Genomic DNA, 22,575 nt, shown 5'->3' with positions numbered 1-22,575 from the left:
TCCTGGTCAACATGGTGAAACTCCGTCTCTACTAAAAATACAAAAATTAGCTGGGCATGGTGGCGCCTGCCTGTAATCCCAGCTACTCGGGAGGCTGAGGCAGGAGAATTGCCTGAACCCAGGAGGCGGAGGTTGCGGTAAGCCAAGATCGCACCATTGCACTCCAGCCTGGGTGACAAGAGTGAAACTCCATCTCAAAAAAAAAAACACCTAAGGCTGGGTTGGGGGTGGTGGCTCATACCTGTAATCCCAGCACTTTGGGAGGCCGAGGTGGACAGATCACGAGGTCAGGAGTTCAAGACCAGCCTGACCAACATGGTGAAAACCTGTCTCTATTAAAAATACAAAAAAACTAGCCCGACGTGGTGGTTCATGCCTGAAATCCCAGCTACTAAAGAGGCCGAGGCAGAAGAATCGCTTGAACCCGAGAGGCGGAAGCTGCAGTGAGCTGAGATCACATCACTGCACTCCAGCCTGGGCGACAGAGTGAGTCCGTGTCTGAAAAACAAACAGCAACAACAAACCTAAGGCCTTGTGGCCGGGCTCGGGGGCTCACGCCTGTAATCCCAGCACTTTGGGAGGCTGAGGCGGGCAGTTTCTCTGAGGCTGTGAGTTTGAGACCAGCCTGGTCAACACGGTGAAACCCCATCTCTACTAAGAATACAAAAATGAACCCTGCGTGGTGACACAATTGTAATCCCAAGTACTCGGGAGGCCGTGGCGGGAAAATGGCTTGAACCTGGGACCGGGGAGGTTGCTGTGAGCCGAGATTGTGCCGTTGCACTCCAGCCTGGGCGACAGAGCGAGACTCCATCTAAAAGAAAAAAAAAAGAGGCCTTTTGGGAAAGAGATGAGCTGGGACCAGGGCACCAGGCTCTGTGTGTCCCTCTGAGAGCCAGCTGGGTGTCTTCTGAGCCCCACCCCGGAGTAATAGGAGGAGGAGAGGAAGCCAGGTGACCAGCTGAGGGCTTCGTCCACGGTCACTGGGGCAGGGCAGTGGCCTTTGGCCATCTCTTGGGGCAGCCCTGCCCCCACCCCTGGGGACTGTGCAGGGGCCAAACCTCAGGGAGGCGGGGCATGCACGCTGCTACCATCTGTCAGAGCAGGGTGGGCAGTCCTGGGCTCCCGGCCACACCTACCCAGCCCGCTCCCTGCCCCAACCGGAGGACCGTGGGCCCTGGCTCTGTCCCCAGGCAGGCCTGTGGAGCCACCGGAGTGGGGTGAGTATGAGTCAGCCAGCAGGAAGGGACGCTTGCAGCCACTTGCATCAGATGTTCCTACCTCGTGGTCCCATGGCCAGAGGTCTCAGCCCAGCAGGGGTCCCCAAATGACCCTGCCCACGGCCCTCCATAGCAAGGGACACCGCTGGGGCTGTGGTTCTGGTCCCTGGAGGGCCAGGCAGGTGGGAACGGTGACGTGGGCTCCGGGGCACCCCCTGCACTGGCAGGTGTGCAAAACCCACCCCACATCTTCACTCCCACATGGGATGATGGCTGACCCTGCAAGGACCCAGGCGTGGGGCCCCTCCCGGGGACGCCGGCCTCCACAGGCACACAGACACACGCCCGAAAGTTCATTTAATTTTGTTTTATGTTGCAGGGCAAAGGTCTTTATCGTTACCCTCGGGCCCGGCCGTCTGATACCATACAGAGGCCAAGCTAACTTGGAATTGCAGAGAAACGGTGAATCACTGGGCCAGGCGTGGTGATCGCAGCGCTTTGGGAGGCTGAGGCGGGAGAATCTTTGAGACCAGGAGTTCCAGGCCAGCCTAGGCAACATGGCGAAACCCCCATCTCTACCAAAACTAAAATAGCTCTGCGTTGCCAGGCGCGGGGACTCACGCCTGTGATGCCAGCGCTTCGGGAGGCGGAGGCAGGCGGGTCGTCTGAGCTCAGGAGTTCGAGACCAGCCTGGCCAACGTGGCAAAACCCGGTCTCTACTAAAAATACAAAAACTAGCTGGACGTGGTCGCAGGTGCCTGTAATCCCAGCTACTCAGGAGGCTGAGGCACAGGATTGCCTGAACCTGGGAGACAGAGGTTGCTGTCAGCCGAGATTTCACCACTGCACTCCAGCCTGAGCCACAGAGGGAGACTCCAGCTAAAAAAAAAAAAAAAAAAGGCCAGGCATGATGGCGGGCACCTGTAATCCCAGCTTCTCAGGAGGCTGAGGCAGGAGAAGTGCTTGAACCCGGGAGGCGGAGGTTGCGGTGAGCCGAGATCCCACCACTGCACTCCAGCCTGGGTGACAGAGCGAGAATCTGTCTCAAACCAACCAACAAACAAATGCTTCGCTTGGAGACATCGGAGCTCCCCCGCCTCCCACCCCCCGCACCCACCTCCCTTGCTGCAGATGCCCAGCTGGGCCCAGAGAGGGGTGGTCAGGGTGGGGGGTGTGCCCAGCCTGTGTCCCTGGCTCAAGGGACGTGGGTGGAGGAAGAAGAGCGGGGCTGGCAAGACATGACCTGCCTGGCACCTTCTCTGGGTCTGGAGACACCCTACATACAACACAGGCTGAAAATCCCCTGCACTCTGCAGAACTAAAGGACAGGAAAGAAACAGCATCACTCCGGAGACGCGAGGAATGGCTCGAGGCCGGCGGGGGGCAAACAGGTCGCCCCCAAGGAGGCTAGCGCTCTGCACCCTCAGGCTGAGGCTGGCCACACCTGCTCCACGGGCAGGGGCCGGACGGGGCGCCTCCAGGGAGCTGCAGGGCCGGGGGCAGGCTGAGCCTTTGGGCCTCCATCCCTCTGGAGTCCCTCGGGTGGGGTGGGTGGTGCGGCCTCCGCTGTAACGAGGCGTCTGTTGTCCCGGGAAGCAGCAGGAACCTGTCTCTGTCCTGGAGGGAAGGCCAAGCCACCCCGTGGTCTGGGCACCCTGGGGCAGGACTGCAGGGACGTGAGCTCATACCTGGGCCTCCTATGTGCTCCAGGCCACTCTGCCAGGGCCCCGGGAGCCCGAGGGAAGCTGGGTTGCTGGGGGATCCCCTACAGCGAGGGGCACGGGCCCAGGCAGTTGGGATCTCCAGTGCGGGTTGCTGGGTGCACACTGGGCTCCGTCAGGGCTGTCAGTTTCGGTCCAAGACAAATTGGGCAGAGGCAGCTCAGCCACAGGTGAGTCCTGCAGCTGTGAGGACCTCGGAGCCCGGCCCCTCCCACCACACCCGCAGGTCACCCTCCTGTGTGGCCAGTTCTGGCTCCCCCGTCAGCACCTTCGGGGCCTGAGCTACCAGTGCACCCAAAACAGGCTCTGGGGGTGCAAGGCCCTGCTGGGTCAACTCTCACCTGCCCCAGGCAAGGAGGCCAGCTGGTGACCAGGTGAGGAGGGGCAGGGCTGCCTGGGAGAAGCCACCAGGCCTAGCCTGGGTTGGGGGAGCCCACAGGGTTCAGGGCAGGTCCGGACCCCTCCTTAAAGGAGCACCAGTCCCTCCTGGCCCAGTTCAGGTTCACTTTAGCCCCGGGGGCTTCCCAGAAGAGGAGGCCATGGCCTAGCCCTGAGCTAGGTCTGGTGATGGCTCCCTGGTGGGAACCCAGTGGGTGGAGAGAGAAAGAAGCCACCTGCTAGAGACACCACTCCCCACCCCAGCCAGGCCCTCAGTGACCTGGAAGCCACTCCAGGGCCAGGCATGACAATGTGGAACAGGGTACCTGGTGGCCATGCCAGGACCGCGGCATGGGGAGCCCACTGGAGCGCAGGAGGGATGTCAGTGTTTGGGTCAGGGGCTCTGTCCTTGTGTCTGGGGCCATGGGCATTTTGACGTGTGGATTTGGCAGCGATGCAGCTGCATGCTGGAGGTGGGGTGGAGGAGAGGAGGGGTAGGGAGTGGGGGAGAAAGGGGAGGAAGGGGAGGAGGGAAGGGAAGAAGAGGAGGGGAGGAGGGAGGCAGCGGAGGAGGGAAGAAGGGGAGGAGGGGAGGAGGGAGGCAGGGGAGGAGGAAGCAGGGAAGGAGGGAGGAAGGGGAGAGGGGAGGAGGGAGGCAGGGGAGGAGGGGAGGAGGGAGGCAGGGGAGGAGGGAGGAAGGAGAGGAGGGGAGGAGGGAGAAGGGGAGGAGAGGAGGGGAGATCAGCTTTAGCTGATGCTGATTCCAGCCGCGGCCACACCTCATTTCCTGTCTGTCCTCCTTTTGAGGCCAGCATCTCCCAGGCCCTGCTCCTCCCCCCGATGCTCCCCACAGCAACCTGAACTCCCTCCCAGGCTGACCGCCTCCCCTGGGGTCATGGAGGGAGGCTGTCCTGGCCCCAGCCTTGCCTGTGCCACCCACCCATGTCCAGGCCCGGCTGCTGCCCACCCTCACTGCCCCTGCCCAGACCACACTGCAGAGGAAACCGTTCACCCGGGGCACCAACCAGGCTTCCTGCCTCCGCCAGGCAGGCTTTTCCCCCGGGCAGGTGGGAGGTTCCCTCCCAGGGCCCCAGCTGGGGATGGGGGTGGGGGCAGGGGCGGGGGTTGAGGTTGGCAGGGGTGGCCATCCTGGTAGGGCCCCCAGGGGCTGGCACAGCTCACGGGCCAGGCTCGGCGTGAACAGGCGGGTGGGTGACCCTCCCCTTCTCCGGGGGCCGATGGCCATCCCCCACCCCCAGCCTGAACCTGGATGCCTGTCCATGGCTGGTCTAGGAAGGTCTGCTAGAGAGGATTCTGTCTCTGACGGGACGGGAGGGGAGAGGAGGGGAGAGGAGAGGAGGGGAGAGGAGAGGAGGGGAGAGGAGGGGAGAGGAGGAGAGGGGAGGGGAGGGGAGGAGAGGGGAGGGGAGAGGAGAGGAGGAGAGGGGAGGGGAGAGGAGGGGAGGAGACGGGAGGGGAGAGGAGAGGGTGTCCGGGTCCCATTCCTGTTGGCACAGTCCCCAGCATACAGAACGATACCACCCAAATGCCCACACTGGTGAGGCTGACAGACCCCTGTCGATGATTTGGGAAATACTGAGCTCTCTCCCTTCACACCAGACATGGGATAAATGCTCCACGGGGCAGACAGCACGAGCCAGAGGGAACCCGGCTCCTGGGATGCTCCTCCTCTCTCCCTCCCCGCTCAGGGTGTGGATTTCAACGTGTGCCACCTGCTGGGACTTTCGCAGGGCAGAGGATCATGGGACGCAGAGTCTCCTGGGAGGTCCGTGGAATCCCCTCACCCAGGGGGGTCTCCTTCAGGGGACACTGGGTGATGCGTGGGGACATCTGTGCTTGTCCTGACCAAGGAGAGACGACCACCTCGAAAGTCTAACAGGCCAGGCGCGGTGGCTCACGCCTGTCATCCCAGCACTTTGGGAGGCCGAGGCGGGTGGATCACGAGGTCAGGAGATCGAGACCAGCCTGGCCAACACAGTAAAACCCCATCTCCACTAAAAATACAAAAAGTAGCTGGGCGTGGTGGTGCGCGCCTGTAGTCCCAGCTACTCAGGAGGCTGAGGCAGGAGAATCGCTTGAACCCGGGAAGTGGAGTTTGCGGTGACCCCAACCCTAACCCACCGCACTCCAGCCTGGGAGACAAGAGCGAGACTCCATCTCAAAAAAAAAAAAAAAAAATTCTGAGACACCTGAATGGCTCCTTCCGCTGAGGAAGTTCTCCTGGCCACACCCCTCTTAGGATCTGCACCCTCAAAGACCCCCCAAAAAAAACCTAAGGCCTTCTTGGGGAGCAGATGAGCTGGGACCAGGGCCCCAGGCTCCCCGTGTTCCTCTGAGAGCCAGCTGGGTGTCTTCTGAGCTCCGCCCCAGAGTAACAGGAGGAGAGGAAGCCAGGTGACCTGCCTGAGTGCTGGCATGCAGTGGGTGGAGGCCAGGGACGCCGCTAGCACCCTCAGTGCCCAGGACGGCCCCACCCCAGAGGATGAGCTTTGAATGTCCACAGGGCCGATGGGGGAGGAACCCTGGGTGGGACATCCCTCGAGCCAGGGGTCATGTTCCTTTCTGAGCTTCCTCAGTTTACCCGATTGCTGTACGACACTCTGGATGGCTCCCACCTGCTGGGGCTGCGGGAGGGGGCAGGGCCCGGGGCAGGGCCTGGCTGTGGTGCTTGGCTGGACAGAGAGCCCAGGCACAGGCTGAGCCCTGGTTCAGGTCAGCTCCTTGCAGTCAGGGTGAATGTCGAACCACGTCGGTCCACACGCGGGAGTGGACACAGCTCCCCACCTGCACCGAGGGCGGGGCCCACCAGGAGACGCTCCCACTTGCTCTGCCAACTGAGCTGAGTCCCTGTCCTAACCCTGGTACCTGTGAACCGGAAAGTATTTGGAAATCAGCTCTTTGTAGATGTGACCAAGTGAAGATGAGGTCACACTGGAGGCACTGATCCAATGACTGGGGTCCGTCTAAGAAGAGGCGACCGCAGGCCCGGTGGCGCCGGCCTGTCATCCCAGCGCTTTGAAAGGCCGAGGCGAGGATCACTTGAGGCCTGGAATTCAAGTCCAGCTTGGGCAACATAGTGAGACCCCATCATCCCATCGCTACAGAATTGTTTTTTTTTTTTGAGATGGAGTTTTGGTCTTGTTGCCGGGGCTGGAGTATAATGGCACGATCTGGACTCACTGCAGCCTCCCCCTCCCGGGTTCCAGCGATTCCCCTGCCTCAGCCTCCCCAGTAGATGGGATTACAGGCTTGCACCACCATGCCTGGCTAATTTTTGTATTTTTTTAGTAGAGAAACATAGTTTCACCATGTTGGCCAGGCTGGTCTCGATCTCCTGACCTTGTGATCCACCCACCTTGTCCTCCCAAAGTGCTGACATTACAGGCATGAGCCGCCGTGCCCGACTGGCGTTTTGCTCTTGTTGCCCAGGCTGGAGTGGAATGGCGTGATCTAGGCTCACCTCAACCTCCACCTCTGCTTCCTGTGTTCGAGCGATTCTCCTGCTTCAGCCTCCCGAGTAGCTGGAATTACAGGTGCCCGCCACTGTGCCCAGCTAATTTCTGTATTTTTAGTGGAGATGAGGTTTCACAGTCTTGGTCAGGCTGGTCTCGAACTCCTGACCTCGTGATCCACCCACTTCGGCCTCCCAAAGTGCTGCAGCTTCCGTTGTTTTAAGCCCACCGGTGTGTTGTCCGTGTTACAGTAGCTGCAGGAAGCTCGCGCCCACACGACCCCCACGTGCATGCACGCACGCGCACACACACACACACACACACACACACACCAGACACACACACTCCTTTCCTCCGTGCACCACTTAGTCGGTGCCCTGCTGAGCCAGGCCCGGGCAGGCAGGTCTAGCAGCTCCACCCCAGGCTCCTGGAGCCAAGGTGTGTGCGCGCCTGCGCATGTCTGTCTTCACACGCACACACAGGCACACACGTACACAAGAAGAGGGGTGGGGGTACCTGGTTTTGTCTCCCCACTGCCAAGAGTCAGAGCAATGCCAGGTTCTGGGTTCAGGCTGGGATTTCCCTCAAGGCTCCTCCCACTGTCCCCTGAGTTCGGGCCTCCCAGCCCCTGCGGCCTGAGAGCAGTGGCCTTGCTGGCAGGGACCCTCCAGCTTCAGGTCAGCGGGGCTCCGGCCTCTCTGAACTCTGGGCCTGGTTAAGAGGACGGTGGGGTGGGCTGTGGGAAGCTTCTGGAAACCCCTGCAGAAGAGGAGACCACAGTCCACCCAGCAGGTGAACCCCCACTCCTGTGTGCCCGGGGCCCCGGGGAGGAATTGGAACCAGGATGCTGTGGGAGGCGGGGCTGGCCGCTGAGGAGGAGCGGATTCTGTCTGCGCCTGGCGTGGGGCCCCTGCTAAAACGGGACTGCCTAACTTCCCGTCCTGGCCACCATCCACCCCTTGGGCCCTTTCCCCGTCGGCCTCGGTCCCCACCCCCTACTCTGGGTCCTGTCAATCACAAAGCGAACTCGGGGAGTCACTGCTCCCCAGGCAGGGGCGGCCCAGGGGAAGGGAGTAGGTGGCGGTGGCCGGACCCCCGGCGCTATGAGGGGGTGGCTGGGACTTGAAACGTGCCGGGGGTGCGGGAGGGCAGAGCTGGGGCCGGCGTCGGGGAATTGCAGGAGGGAGCCATGGAGGGTTCCAGAGCCAGGGCATGACCCAAGGGAGTCGGGGTACGCCAGGCCCGGGGCGGCAAGCCGGTGGGGCTGCCCTGTGTAGGGCCAGCCGGCAGAACCCGGCTCAGTGCCCCACAGGTCCCCCGAATCCCGCGAGCCTCAGGCAGCACAAGGCAGGTGAGCCCCGAGCCGCGCTCAGGGACGCCGCCTGGGTTCCGCACCGAGACCCCCCGTGCCCGCACTGCGCATGCGTGCGCTAGCCGTTTCGGACCCGCCCCGCAGCCGGAGCGCGCAGCCGCACTGCGCTCCCGGAGAGCGCAAGCGCTCCCTCCAGGCCCCGCCCACGTCGCGCGAAGGGGGTGAGGCAGGGCGGAGCCTGCGCCGGGGGCGGGGCCAGGGCAAGTCGGGGCCTATAAAAGTGGCGGCGGCGGCGACGCGCCCGGCTCCTCTCGGCGGCGGCGGCCCAGGCGGAGGAGTCCGCTCTGGCGGTGGTGGCGGCGGCGGCGCTGTTCCCCGCGCGGTCCGCGGAGCGGGGTCCGGGCTGCCCGACGTGGGTCGGCGGCGGCGGCGGCACTGCGGCCCCGGCCCGAGCCCGACCCCGGTGAGTGAGAACCCCAGGGCGGCCCTGGGAACTCCGACCCAGTAGCGGGAACGGGCCCCGCGGAGCCCTCGCCGCCCCCGCCCGGTCCGCGCTCCCGGCAGGCCGGGCCCCGCTCACCGCCCTCCCTTTGTCTGCTCCCGCCCGCAGGGTCCCCTCCTCGGCCGCCCCCCGCCCGGCCGCCCGCCCTCGGGCCGCCCCCCGGGCCCTCGGTCCCCCACCCCGCTGGCGGGGCCCGGGCAGAAGATGGTGCAGAAGAAACCAGCCGAAGTTCAGGGCTTCCACCGTCCGTTCAAGGTGAGGCCCGGGGTCGCTTTGGGGACGCTCCGGGCCGGACCCCCAGAATGGCTGGCGGGGCGGGGGGGGGCGCGGCGCTCACCCCTAGGACCGGCTCCCAGGGCTCGTGCCCAGCCCCCGCCCTGCACCCGGGGCTGCCCCTGCCGGCCGTGCGCCCCGCGGGGTCGGCGTGCGAGGATGGGGGCGGTCAGCAGGCCGCAGTCCACTCCCCAGCCGTGGCCGCGGGGTGTTTCCTCCAGGACCCCCAAGTGAGGCTGGCGGCGGGCGCTCCCTGCCCCTCAGGGCGTCAGGCTGTGTCCCGTGCAGGCCCCCGCTGCGTGTGTTTTGGGGGTTCAGCGGGCCGCGGTCCTGTCCCAGTCGCTGCGTTGGGGGGGGGATGTCTCCTGCAAGGTCCAGCTGGTTGTGCCCCGGTGGGGAGGGGACAGCGGGCCACGGTCCCTTTCCTACCGCTACCTCCTTGTGGCTTCTGGGGACCTTCCTTCAGATTCCCCAGGCCGGGCGGGTCAGGTGCACCCCCTCCCGGTGGCCTGTGCCGTGGGGGAGGGGAGGGGACGTTCCCCTCAGCCCTGCACTCCCAGGCACCCCAGGCCCGAGGGCCGTTTCCTGTCGGAGCGGGAAGTTTCTGCGCAGCCTGGGTGGGTGGTGACTGCTGCTGAGTGCTGGTCTCAGATGAGCGAATCTTGGGGGGGAAGGAGAGGGCAGGTGCTGGGCAGGGGCCCCTCAGGACCTGGCCCAGGGGACGCAGTGATGTCAGCCGGCCCGCCCCACCCCGCAGGCTGGGTTATGTAATGGCTTTGCCGGGCTTCCTTGGGCAGGGGCCTGTTGCCCAGTAGGGAAGGCAGGACTGGAGAGAGGAGAGTGTGTGTGTGTGTGTGTGTGTGTGTGTGTACACACGCGTGGTGCTCCAGGGTGGGAGGGGCAGGGAGAGACTGGGAAGGATTCCCAAGCCTGTGCAGCCAGCGTCCCGGGCCACCAACCACCCCTGCACCCATGTCCAGTTTTTCCCTAGGGCAGCAGGCCTGGCACCATCGGTGTCCGGCTGGGCAGGAGAGGGGACCTGACAGACATCTTTTCCCTCCTGTGGCCAGGCGTGAGCGGATACAGGGTCAGTGCATGGGGCCAGCTAGGCAGCCAGAGCAAACCTGAACTTTCTAGATGGTTCCAGCCGCCTCCTGCCAAGGCCTGCTGACTCGAGTCCCGTAGCCAGACCTAGAGCGGTGGGGCCAGGACCGCCTGCACTGCCCGGGACTGTGGGCTGCCCTCTGCACCAGGGCAGCCCAGCGGGGAGCTGGGAAGGTGGGAGGCTGGGTGGGGGAGGGCCTGGCAGGCAGTCCTGGCTGTGAGGTGTTCGTCCAGGTGGCCTGGACCGGTTCTCTAGGAATCTCCTCCCACCCCCACCACCCGCTGCTCCCTGGATTGGGGCCACCTCTCCTGAAATACTCTCCTGCCTCCGCCAGGCAGCAGTCCAGCAGGGAGGCACGGCTGCGGGGGTCCTGGGTTTCTTCCCTTTCTCTGATGGGAAAGTGAGGCTCCGAGGCGGCAGGCCTGGGGTTCCCCTGCACACGGGTGAGGACGCCCCGGAGTCCGGCCTGGCTCCTCCGCCGTGGTGGCTCCGGCCGTCTGTAGCTCTGCTGAGTTGGAGGCTGTGGCTGACGGGGAATGGTGGGCTCTGCAGCCCCCTTGAGTCCTTTCACGAGTTGGGGGCAGCTGCCTCCCGTCTCACCTGTGACGGACCCCAGGGGAGGTCACTAGGCCAAGGTCAGACAGCAGGTGAGCGCCAGTCTGGCCTTTGACCCTGGTCACCCACCTTGTGCTGATGACTGCCCCGGGGCCACCAGGGGCCTCTGGACAAGAGCTGTATGGGAACGCTGACTCCTCGTGGGGGCTGGTTGGAGCCTCCCTTCCTTCCCTCCTCCTGGTCTCCTGGCAGCTATCTGCCCTAGCCAGGTGGGTGAGGAGTCAGGACGGCTGCTTGGCTCTCGGCTCCTCCCAGACTCTGCCCTCTGGCCTCCACCCGTGTACTGGCCTCGGGTCTCCCATGGGCTCCCCAGAGTCTCATTTCTGCTGAACGACCCTCCTGTTAGAGCCCCACTCAGGTTGTCTGGGGCCCAGAGAGGGGCAGTGACTTGGCCCAGAGCCCCCAGCATCCTCACTGGGACTGGGACTCCTGCCACGTCTGCAGGCCCCTCCTAGCTGGTCCACCGGGTCAGGCGAGGCTGAGAGAGAGCTCAGTCATACAAGGAACCTGACCTGGCCTCAGGTCCCCAGCTTCAAAGGTCTGGGCCCTCACAAAGGGACTGGCAGCCCCCATGCTGGTGGTTCGCCTGGCGGACACGTCCATATGCGTTCCGGCCACCTTCCCCTCCCAGGGCCAGGAAAGGCTCCCCTAACTGCACGGTTCCTTGCCCTGGTCAGGGTCGCGCCCACGGATCCTCGGCTGTGTCGTCTCTTGACCCAGCCCCAGTGCAGCAGCCTGGGTTTAAATCCTGGCCCTTAGGGTCCGAAGCAGGTTCCTTAGTTGGGTGCCAGGGGCTTCCTCCATGGGTGGCTGACACTGAGATGGGAGAGGGCAGGATGTGGCTTGGGCAGGGCCTGGCACACTCCCGCCTGTGGGTGCCTCTCCTGTGAGCCCCCAGCACTGCGTGGACTGACTCGGTAACTGGTGACTGTGGGGTGGGGTGGCTGGAGGCAGATGAGCCTCAGGTGCGGGGGTTAGATGCACAGAGCCGGGTGGGGGAAGGTGTGCCGGGCAGCCGCCCGACACAAGCGGAGAAGTGCAGGGGCCTGGGCTTGGGGAGGGGCAGAAGGCAGAGTTGATGGGGCAGAGCCCCTACCTGCAGCCGGCCGCAGACACCGAGCCAAAGGGAGGGGAGGAGCTTAGGGGAAGGAGAGGCAGCAGTGGTGCCATTTCACGTGGGGGGGGAAACTGAGGCCCAGGGAGGACAGCTGCCCCGAGATGGCCCAGGAGGCCGTGGGAAAGTAGGCACCGCCACCAGGCTGGCAGCCCTCCCAGTGACTCACCTCCCTCCCACTGCTCCGCTGCCTTTGATCCCCGTGACCCACCCAGAGGTCAGGCGTCCCTGTTCTGTGGACAGGCAGACAGAGGCGCAAGACATGGCCGGGGCCCCATGGGGACTCAACCCTGGCATGGAGGCAGGGTTCCCGAGAGCCATCAGCTTGTGTCTGTCCCCTCCTCAAAATATACCCCTTTCCCCGAGGCCCCAAGGCCCCAAGGCCCTGGGCTGTGGGTGGGAGGAGGGCTTCCCCACGGCCCTGTGGAGATTGGGGCCCATCTTCCTCTGGGGTGGGGCCATCCTGGGCACTGCAGGGTGCTGAGCAGCGTCCTGCTCCTTCCTACTCCATGTCAGGAGCGCCCCCAGCCAGTCATAAACACAGATGTCCCCAGGCATGACCCAGTGTCCCCTGGAGGACAGAATCACCCCTGGGGAGACCCTCCCAGGTTAGCAGATTCCATGGGCCCCCGAGAGACTGTGCCTCCCCTGATCAGGCCTTGATGAGGTGCTGGGAGGCCGCACTCCTTCTGCATGTGGGTCACGCCTGTGATCCCAGCACTTTGGGAGGCCGAGGCCAGGGGCTCCAGACCAGCTTGAGTTACTTAGCAAGACTCGATCTCTTGCTATGTTGTCAAAACACAAATTAAAAAAAGAGAAAGAAATCTACACACACACTGTGTGGGGGGCAGCGAGGAAGTGAATCCCAGGATCTCCCCCCCGGCCCAGTTTATGCCGCCTGCCCCATCGGGAGTTGATCCTGGTGTCCTGTGAGCAGGGGACCGAGGTGATTTTTTCAAAATGCTCAGCCCAGGCTTTGTGAGCCGGACGCTGTGGCATTGGCGGAATGGGTCTCCCTGCCGGTGGGCAGGGATGGATGGGCCTGAGGGCCTCTCCTCTCCTCTCCCCTGCAGGGCCAGAACCCCTTCGAGCTGGCCTTCTCTCTAGACCAGGCCCACCACGGAGACTCGGACTTTGCCCTGCAGTGCTCAGCCCGCCCTGGTGAGGGGCCTGAGGGGGAGGAGGGCACGGGGCAGCCTCCATCGCCGCCATGGCAGTGGCCCACTTCTGCAGGAGGGTGGGGGCTGGCCAGCCAGGGCCCTGTCCTGAGCCCCCTGGGCGTGCCTCCTGGGACAGACATGCCGGCCAGCCAGCCCATCGACATCCCGGACGCCAAGAAGAGGGGCAAGAAGAAGAAGCGCGGCCGGGCCACCGACAGCTTCTCGGGCAGGTTTGAAGGTGAGCGGGTGCGGTGGGCACTGGGGGAGTGGGGGAGGGGAGCAGTCAGGGTCCCTCTCACGCCCGCCCCGCTGCCCCACAGACGTCTACCAGCTGCAGGAGGATGTGCTGGGGGAGGGCGCCCATGCCCGTGTGCAAACCTGCATCAACCTGATCACCAGCCAGGAGTACGCTGTCAAGGTGGGCCTGCGGTCACATCCTCAGGGACCCGGTGCCCGGGATCCCTGCTGTGGGGGTGGGGGCAGGGTGTGGCGTTTGGCTCTGCACCCTACAGCTGGGAAAACCAGTGTTTAAAAGTGGCCACTGGGCCCTGAGCCCAGTCGGGAATGACAGCAGAGGTGACCCCCTCTGTCCCCCCATATCCAGGCGGCCAAAGATCTGGTACCAGAGCAGGGGCTCAGTCACCACTGGGTGCCCTGGGCAGTTCCTTCCTGAGTCGTCCCTGGGGGGTGCATGACAGCTGTATGACAAGCATCAAAACCCAGTGTCATGTCCCAGGGCCCAGAGGGGTTTGTGTCTGGGGAGCCTCGGTGCAGGCCGGTGAGAGCTCCGGGGCTAGGCTGGCTGCTAAACCCAGGGTGTGGCCGAAGGGCTGGGATTAGGAGCCTGTTGAGGCCCTGGTGCTGACCCTGTGACCTTGTGGGCCGGGCCATTGGATCCTGTGTTCCAAGAGATCTTCCAGGCTTCCCTCGTGACCTGGCACCCGGCTTCCAGGCTGGGTGGGGTCCTGGGAGGGCTGGCCGCCTGGGAAAGAGGGCCAGGTGTGCCCTGGCGAGCATGGCCGGCCAGGGGCCTGTGGATCCTGGTGGATGGCCAGGCCAGAGCCTTCCTCTGAAGAGGAAGAGGGCAGGTGGGGAGGCCACTGGCTGGGCTGACCGGTTGCTGGGACCACGTGGGCAACAGGTGGGGACAGACACAGTATAGTCCCTGCTTCCTGGGAGCCCCTAGCAGGCCAGGGCGATGGTGCAGGAGGAGCACTAGGCCCCTGCGCAGCATTTCTGCACGGCAGGCGTCCCTCTGAGCACGGCCCCTCCAGGTGGCCCCACGGGCAGCCTTGTTTCCTGTCCTCGTTTGACACATAGGGACACTGAGGCTCCGGGACTTAGGGAGGCTGAGTCACACTGTGTAGTCTCTGGGGGCTCCTAACTGGTGTCTCAGAGACACCTCCCTGCTTATCTTGCTGCCTTGACCCCATGTGGTCAGTGCTGGGATCTGGAGAGCCTGGGGGACTTCCTGGTGGAGGTGTTGTTGGTCACTGACATCCGGGAGTTGGTCCAGCCAGGTGGCAGTGGGAGGAGGAGGTGTCCTGGGTGAGTCAGGCTAATCGCTGGCGCTGTGGGTTTGAGGAGTGTTGTTTCATTCTATGGGGACTAGGGTGTGGGCCCTCTGCCCTCAGTGGGCCAGTGCCTGTTGCTGGCAGACACTTCCTTGGGGTTGCCTGGTGCCACGAGGCTGCTGGTGGATACAGATCCCCAAGCTGGGACCTCAGAAGAGGCCCCTTCTCTGCCAGGAGGGGCTGCGCTCCCCTTCCTGAAGCCGCGTTCTAGCTGGCCACCCAACACACAGGATGAACCTTATTTTTTTGTTTTTTTTTTTTGAGACGGAGTTTCGCTCTTGTTACCCAGGCTGGAGTGCAATGGCGCGATCTCGGCTCACCGCAACCTCCGCCTCCTGGGTTCAGGCAATTCTCCTGCCTCAGCCTCCCGAGTAGCTGGGATTACAGGCACGCGCCACCATGCCCAGCTAATTTTTGTATTTTTAGTAGAGACGGGGTTTCATCATGTTGACCAGGATGCTCGATCTCATGACCTTATGATCCACCCGCCTTGGCTTCCCAGAGTTCTGGGATTACAGGCGTGAGCCCCGCGCCTGGCTGGAGTTGAGTTTTCTCCAGAACCATCTGCAGTGCGTGTCGGGCTCCGCCGTCAGCAGTAGCATCTCAGGACACCGGGGTGTCCAGTTGTTCTCCTGGCCCTTCCTAGGGTGGTTTTGTTGGTCACTATAGACACAGGACAGGGCAGAGATGGGATCCAGGGGCTCGAGTGGACCACGTCCCCCACCACCACCACCAGGCTACCACAGCAGGCAGGGAACCCGGGGCGGAGCGGTCATGCAGGCAGCCACCTGCCCAGTGAGAGGGTCCCAGCAGGTGCCAGGGGAACTGTGGGTGCCTCCTGACCCCATCTGTGTGTGTGAAGGTGGCCGGGAGCAGCTGGATCAGGCAGGAACCTCTGGTCCTTAGAGCTGCTGGGGGCAGTGGGGTGGCTTCCTGAGGCTCTGGGGCTCAGGGAGGCTGGTCCCACTAGTGGCTGGGGCGGCCAACCAGGGCGGGCCTGAAACAGACACCAGCAGAGGCGGCAGGCAGGTGTCTGCCCAGGCTGGCACAGAGCCGGGGAGCGGGACTTAGTGGTGGGGCCTTGTGGGCAGGCAGCCAGGTGCCCCAAGGCCTCCCTAGTTCTATGGGTCACATGGGAGCCAGTTCCCGGGGACAGAGAACTACAGCTGACTGTCTCTTGGTCACGGAGGGTGGCCGCATAAGGCAGGGGACCCTGACGTCTTATGGGGGTATTTTGCAAAAGTCACAGGTCCCAAGTATGTCTCTGAGAGCTGTCAGGGTCACAGGTAGAGAGCTGGCCCACTGGCTTTTCTCTCTTTTCTCTCTCTTTCCCTCCCTCCTTCCCTCCCTCTCTCCCTTCCTTTCTTCTCCCTTCCTCTGCTTCCTTCTTCTCTCCTCCTCCTTGCAATGGAGTCTCACTGTCGCCAGGCTGGAGTGCAGTGACGCGATCTTGCTGCAGTCTCTGCTCTCCTGCGTCAGCCTCCTGAGTAGCTGGGATTACAGGCAAACATTACAGCTAATGTTTGTATATTTAGCAGACATAGTTTCACCGTGTTGGCCAGGATGGTCTCGATCTCCTGACCTCAGGAGCTGCCCATCTCGGCCTCCCAAAGTGCTGGGATGACAGGCCTGAGCCACTGAGTCCGGTCTTCTTTCTTTCCTGTCCCTGACTCGCTTTCTCTCTCTTTTTTTTAAATTAGAGACAGGATCTCACTGTCACCCAGGCTGTAGCACAGTGGTACCATCATAGCTCACTACTAACTTAAAAAGCATTTTGAAGAGATGGGGTCTGGCTCTGTTGCCCAGGCTGGTCTCAAAACTCCTGGGCTCAAGCGATCCTCCTGCCTCAGCCTCCCAAAGTACTGGGATGGCAGGCGTGAGCCTTGCTCTCTGAAGTTGCAGGGCCTAAGTGTGGTGAGTTCCAGGCCTGGTAGTGGAGTTTCTGGCCTGCCCCTCTCCGCCCAGTGAGCCTCCTGCTCACCCTGGTGCCGTGTCCCCTGCCCATTTCAGATCATTGAGAAGCAGCCAGGCCACATTCGGAGCAGGGTTTTCCGGGAGGTGGAGATGCTGTACCAGTGCCAGGGACACAGGTAGGTGACCCACCCTTGCCACGGCATGGGTCTGAGCCTAAACACCACATCACCCCAGCAAGCATTTGTAGGGACCCCAGATTCCCAGGCCCTGTGTTCCCCTCCCTGAAGCAGGCTGGCTGGCAGCCCCAGGTGGGCAGCGTGAAGCGGGCCCATTACCCCAGTCCTAGTCTGGCAGACAGACCCCCTCCTAGGCTGGGCAGCAGGTACCCAGGGACTTCAGGAAGCCTGAGCTCCTCTCTTGCCCCCCCCCCCCCTTACCCAGGAACGTTCTAGAGCTGATTGAGTTCTTCGAGGAGGAGGACCGCTTCTACCTGGTATTTGAGAAGATGCGGGGAGGTACGTGGGGGCTCCAGCGTGGGGGCTCCAGGCTGCGGGGAGGGAGGGAGCTGGGGGAGGTATTTCCAGCTGGGTCCTTATGGGGTGGGGGCTTGTGGGGTCTGAGTGTCCTGCCCAAATAAATACTGGCTCCGGGGCGAGGCCTTTGGGTCCGAGGAAGCCGGTGTGGGCGTGTCCCCGCCACAGTGGAGGTGGGTGCGGGCCTTGCGGGGACTCGGCGGTGACCTGCATGTCCCCTGCCTGCCCAGGCTCCATCCTGAGCCACATCCACAAGCGCCGGCACTTCAACGAGCTGGAGGCCAGCGTGGTGGTGCAGGACGTGGCCAGTGCCTTGGACTTCCTGCACAACAAAGGTGGGTGGCGAGCCCCCCTGGGGTCCCTAGGGTCACTTGCCAAGGACTCCTGGCAGGTCCCCAGCCCTCACCCTCTGTGGTTCTGTGGCTTCTCCCCCAGGCATCGCCCACAGGGACCTAAAGCCGGAAAACATCCTCTGTGAGCACCCCAACCAGGTAGCCAGCTCGGGCAGGGCGGCCCGCGGGAGGGCGGCCGCGGGGGGCCGCTCACGTCCTCTTTGGCCCCTCGCAGGTCTCCCCTGTGAAGATCTGTGACTTCGACCTGGGCAGCGGCATCAAACTCAACGGGGACTGCTCCCCCATCTCCACCCCGGAGCTGCTCACCCCGGTGAGGCCCTCGGGGCGGGGCCGGGGGCGGGGTCTGGGCGCGGCCGCCCGCCCTGCGGTTGCGTAACCTTGTGGAGCCGGGGCCGCGGGGCTCGGGCTTCCGCCTAGCAACAGCCGTTGATTGGCTGGGTGGGGAGACGGGGCGGGGCCTCGGGCAGGCGCCAGCACCCGCCGCTGTTTGGCCGGGTGGGGCGGGGCTGCGGGCGAACTCAGCACCTGCTGATTGGGCGGGGCGCGTTCCCGGCAGCCGCTGATTGGTCGGGCGGTCCGAGCTGCTCGCGCAGGTGACCCGCAGTTACCAGCGCTGGAGCCCCACGTGATGCCGGGAAGCCCCGGCTGATGCGCCCCTCCCCCGCCCGCAGTGCGGCTCGGCGGAGTACATGGCCCCGGAGGTGGTGGAGGCCTTCAGCGAGGAGGCCAGCATCTACGACAAGCGCTGCGACCTGTGGAGCCTGGGTGTCATCCTGTACATCCTGCTCAGCGGCTACCCCCCCTTTGTGGGCCGCTGCGGCAGCGACTGCGGCTGGGACCGCGGCGAGGCCTGCCCTGCCTGCCAGGTGCGGCGGCCGGCGCACTCTTCCCCCCCGGGCCTGCCCTGCGCAGCCACTAACACACGGGACCTGCCCCCTGACCACCCCAGGAACCGGGGCTGTGCACCCCCTAACCCCGGGAGTCCAGCTTTGTGCGCCCCGTACCCCGGGACCTGCCCTGTGCACCCCCACACCCCCGGGGACCTGCCCTGTGCGCCCTCCTCCCTGATGCCAACCGCAGGGCAGTGCCGCCTTGTTCTCTAGCGTCTGGATGACTTTTCAGCTTTGCTTGCCCAAGGGAAAAGCCAGACAGGGTTGAGACATCTGAGAAGGTGGAGTGAGGTCCCTGGTTTGGGGGGGATCAGGCTCAGTATCTCTGGTCTGTGACCCCTGGAACCAGGTCCCCCATGGCTGCCTTTTTGAATCCAGGTCCACTGGGTAGAGCTGATTCTCCAGGTTCAGCTCCCAGTCTCCTCTGCCCCCGCATGCGTGGTCTAAGGTCTCAGTAGTTGTGTTCTGATGGAGCCGTGTGTCAGCCCTCAGTATCCCGGCCCCCGGGGCAGGTCTAAGCCCCCCTCCCGCAGTCCAGGTTTACCGTGGATGCCCTTGGCCATGCAGCTGACCCCCGTGTTCTCTGCCCCCAGAACATGCTGTTTGAGAGCATCCAGGAGGGCAAGTATGAGTTCCCGGACAAGGACTGGGCCCACATCTCCTGCGCCGCCAAAGACCTTATCTCCAAGCTGCTCGTCCGCGATGCCAAGCAGAGGCTGAGCGCTGCCCAAGTCCTGCAGCACCCCTGGGTCCAGGGGGTGAGTGCCAGCTCCGAGGGCCGGGAGGGCATGGGGGGGCCGCCTCAGCAAACGTGGCAAGCCCTGAGGGTGCAGTCTGGGCACCCCAAGATGCATTGAGGCTTGGGATGAGGGGTTCAGTTGAAATCCTCACTGCCCTCCAGTGCATGGTGCCCGCTGGCCCGGCAGGCGGCTTCCAGGAGCAGTTACTCAAATAATGTGGAGGGTGGTGGGGACCTGCGTCCAGCAGCAAGCTGGAGTCAGGCCGGCAGCTAGCCCAGCTGACATAGACCCCGGCCCAGCCTCGCCTAGGTCTCAGGCCCACGCCCCGCCTCCACCCGTCCTCTGTGGCCTCCCATCCGGGAGCAGTCGGGTGTTTCTTCTGCCAGAGGTCATCTGAGCATAACTGCCACCCCAGGGAGTGAGGATTTACTAAAAATAGCACCTGGGGTCACTCCATATCCCTCCCAGGAGCATCCAGAGACCTGTGGGTTAAGAGTGGGGTGGAGGTGGGTTTGGGCTGGGAACAGCTGGGGGAGGTGGGGCTTGGGGCTCTGCCCCTCACCCTCACTGGGTCTTGCAGTGCCAGCCTGGCTCAGCCTCAGGTTCCCTGGGCAGGTGGACATGGAGTCTCCCCGTAGAGACCTTGGGGCGGGGGACTCGGCTCACGGGGCACCCAGCTGCACTCCTGGTCTCTGGTGGGGTCCTGGTGATGGGGTGGGCACGGCATCCCTTGGCCAGATACCCCGTCAGCGCCCCGCCTCCCCCACTCTCGTTGCAGTGCGCCCCGGAGAACACCCTGCCCACTCCCATGGTCCTGCAGAGGTGAGGCCCGGGCCCAGGGGGCAGGGTTTCCAAGTTAAGATGCTTGTGAAAGACCCAGAAAGCCTCTTTGGGGTCGGAGGCAGGCAAGTGTCGGGTGGCTCAGTGGTGCTGCTGGCGGAGCTCTAGCGTCAAGGGGGCAGATAGCCCCTTCCAGAGCTTTGCACAGACTCCAGGGGTCCCCTAAGGGGTGCCTTCTGGGTGACCACCTGCCCCACCTTGTTTCCCAGGAACAGCTGTGCCAAAGACCTCACGTCCTTCGCAGCAGAGGCCATTGCCATGAACCGGCAGCTGGCCCAGCGCGACGAGGACCTGGCGGAGGAGGAGGCTGCGGGGCAGGGCCAGCCCGTCCTCGTCCGAGCTACCTCACGCTGCCTGCAGCTGTCCCCGCCCTCCGAGTCCAAGCTGGCCCAGCGGAGGCAAAGGGCCAGCCTATCCTCGGCCCCCGTGGTGTTGGTGGGAGACCGCGCCTGACCCTCCGTCTCCCCTCTGTACATAGGTCTCATGTCTCCAGATCAAATCGAAAGGTTTTTTAAGCTATCTCCAGCTGGTGTCCAGCGGGCTGCCTCTCCTCCGGCTGGATTCCCAGGCACTAAGCTCAGCTGTGGGGTCGTTTTATAGAAGGTTTTTGCTTTTGGGTTGGTTTTTTTCCCGTTTCCGCCCCCTGCTCTTTATTTTTTCTCCTTTTGATGGTTAAAAGCAATGCAGGCACCCGGGGAGGTGGGCAGAGAGTGTGGGGCTGGGCTTGTCCATTGCCCAGCCCCCGGCCCGCTCACCTGAACTGAAGGTGTCCCAGGTCACCTGCGCCGCCCGCCACCTGCCCACGCCCGCAGCGTTTGCCATCTTCCAGAGGTGGGGAGGGAAACGGGACCCTGCCGTGTGTCCTCTCCCACCTGCAGTATTTCAGGGACAGGCTCTTCCCTTCTATTCCTCACCCTGAGGGCACCCCTGGTGGCTTGGTGGGGGAGGAGAGGGGATGCCTGTCTCCAGATGGGCCAGGCGGGCAGGTGGAGGGCAGCCGACCCACCCCACCCCGCCGGATACCCCAGCCCCTCACCCTCACCCTCACCCGCGTCGTCCCTGTGATAGTTGACAATCGGGCTTCCTGCAAGGCCCACCTGTCCAGGACCCGTGGTGGCCCAGCTCGGCCTCTAACCTTGACCTTAAGCTGCAGCTGGCCCCAGGGGCTCACCGCTACCCTCCCTGCTGCGCCAGGGCCCGAGACCGCAGGAGCCCCACCCGGCCCGCAGTCACTTCCACCACTGCAGGCAGAGGCGCTGGACAGGCACTGTCAGCCAACGTGGGGGTCCCGAAGACACCCCCTCTGGGCACCCGGTGCCCCTTCTCAGGGCTCAGTCTGACCGTGGCCACGTCCTGCCTCGCACTGCTCCTCAGGCCTGGCACAGAAGCTCTGTCAGGTTCATCCTCGCTCTTAGAGCTGGGCCCATACCCTGGGGTCTGGCCGAATCTCCACCCCTAGGGCAGGGTTTTAGGCCTGCCGCCTTCAGGAAAACGGCTGCAGCCTCAGCCTCCCTTCGGGCACCCAGGAATTGGGGGTGTCTGCTCAGCCCCCACCCGCCACGCTCCAACCCCCGGGGGCTGCGGATCCTGCCACCCCTCCCGAGGGTGGGTATGTTCTATGCAATACAAGGTTCCACTTCTGAGTGCGAGGCTGTGGTGGCGGGTGGCAACGAGGGCAGCAGCCCCCCAACTCCACGCCTGGGGCAGCCGCTCTGGCTTCCACGTCCGCGGTCGGGATTGTTTGTCATGTTTAGTTGTTCCTTTTTTTTTTTAAGAAAAAACATCGGTTGACTTTGCTTCCCTGTTCTTGAAGAATACTTGAATGTCGGGGGGGGGGGGCCTGCCCAGCCCCACTGCCCCTCCCAGATCTCCTACAACGGTCACAGTCTGGTGGCCGTGGGGGTGCTGTGCCCTCCCTGGTCCCCACTGCCCATATCTGTGGACTGCCCCTTCCAAAGACCCCAGGGAGATGGGGAAGGCCGCCCCCTCCCCCATCATGTCCCGCCTGTCAGTGATTCCATATTTTGCAAAAACCCCCGCCCGCTGCAGGCGCCCGCAGCTGTCCCAGCTGAAGAGCTGAGTGGCAGCTTTTTTTTCCCAAAGGTGGGACAGTCACTACCCCCCACCCCCGTTGCATCCATGTGTGACCTGGAGGACTGGTCAGAACCATTACTGTGAATGAGCGGAGATCCTGGGCGCTCAGGCCAGCTCCCAGCGCTGGGGGACAGAACAGCCATGTGTCAATATTACGATGTTTTTAAAAGACAAAAAAAAAAAAAAAGCCTCAAAGTTTTTTTAAAGTGGGGGAAAAACATCCAAGCACTTTAATTCCATTGTACCAGGTGAACTGATGGAGCTCAGAGGTTTTCCTTTACACCAACTGTCAATGCCGGAATTTTCTATTCTGTTTTGTAAGGATTTAATAAAAGTCAGAAAACCTGCTGTGCGCGCCTGAGTTCCGGTTTTCTGTCGCCAAATAAGGAGCTGTCCCCACCCTGTTGGTGCAGAGCCACGTTGTCGCCAGTGACGCTGTGAGTGGGGAGTTTTGAGGGGGCTGCTCCCGTGGGGTCTGTCTCTGCCCCAGGATGCCTGGATCCTCCTCTGGGAAGCAAACAGCTGAGCTCATCAACACCGGTGGCCTCATTCCCGCGAGCTGGGGCGACTCCAAGGCAGCGCTCAGCTGCCAACCCCTGGAGATACTATCACTCTGTCGCCCAGGCTGCAGTGCAGTGGTGTGATCTTGGCTCATTGCAACCCTCACCTCCCGGGTTCAAGTGATTCTCCTGCCTCGGCCACCTGAATAGCTGGGATCACAGGCACCGCCACCACTTCCAGCTAATTTTTATATTTTCAGTAGC

The 22,575-nt window shown here is 63.4% G+C and overlaps 1 protein-coding gene and 1 long non-coding RNA gene across 5 annotated transcripts; one reads left to right on the top strand and one right to left on the bottom strand.

Moving 5' to 3' along the window:
* Positions 1–739: 739 nt before the first annotated feature.
* On the bottom strand, positions 740–8,209 carry LOC144580903 (uncharacterized). The gene is made up of 4 exons (XR_013531227.1): positions 7,309–8,209; positions 6,801–6,900; positions 6,206–6,386; positions 740–3,786 (listed from the first exon to the last, which is right to left on the bottom strand). It is a non-coding gene; the product is annotated as an uncharacterized LOC144580903 (long non-coding RNA).
* Positions 8,210–8,407: 198 nt separating this feature from the next.
* On the top strand, positions 8,408–22,159 carry MKNK2 (MAPK interacting serine/threonine kinase 2). Of its 4 annotated transcripts, XM_035287351.3 has the most exons (14): positions 8,408–8,567; positions 8,715–8,861; positions 12,787–12,874; positions 13,010–13,111; positions 13,194–13,291; positions 16,458–16,537; positions 16,803–16,876; positions 17,125–17,229; positions 17,330–17,385; positions 17,462–17,557; positions 17,919–18,113; positions 18,731–18,895; positions 19,656–19,699; positions 19,927–22,159. In XM_035287351.3, exons 2-14 carry the CDS (start codon positions 8,811–8,813, stop codon positions 20,168–20,170), a joined length of 1,398 nt encoding a protein of 465 aa, XP_035143242.1. In that variant the 5' UTR covers positions 8,408–8,567; positions 8,715–8,810; the 3' UTR covers positions 20,171–22,159. The 4 variants fall into 4 exon arrangements, with proteins under 4 accessions (XP_035143242.1, XP_078217549.1, XP_035143241.1 ...); XM_078361423.1 differs by lacking the exon at positions 19,656–19,699; XM_035287350.3 differs by having other exon boundaries at positions 12,787–13,111.
* The last annotated feature ends 416 nt before the right edge of the window (positions 22,160–22,575 follow it).

The sequence above is a fragment of the Callithrix jacchus genome, chromosome 22, assembly GCF_049354715.1.
Source record: "Callithrix jacchus isolate 240 chromosome 22, calJac240_pri, whole genome shotgun sequence".
Taxonomy (NCBI): Eukaryota; Metazoa; Chordata; class Mammalia; order Primates; family Cebidae; genus Callithrix; species Callithrix jacchus.
The sequence above is the reverse complement of the archived record's forward strand: the minus strand, read 5'-3'. Positions and strand labels throughout refer to the sequence as shown.

What these genes read in the sequence shown, in the direction of transcription:
- MKNK2 (XM_035287348.3), top strand. Translation starts at nt 8,811, where the DNA reads ATGGTGCAGAAGAAACCAGCCGAAGTTCAGGGCTTCCACCGTCCGTTC. An exon ending in GCCAGGAGTACGCTGTCAAG is followed by an intron (nt 13,292 to 16,457) that starts GTGGGCCTGCGG and finishes TGCCCATTTCAG; the next exon opens with ATCATTGAGAAGCAGCCAGG. An exon ending in ATTTGAGAAGATGCGGGGAG is followed by an intron (nt 16,877 to 17,124) that starts GTACGTGGGGGC and finishes CTGCCTGCCCAG; the next exon opens with GCTCCATCCTGAGCCACATC.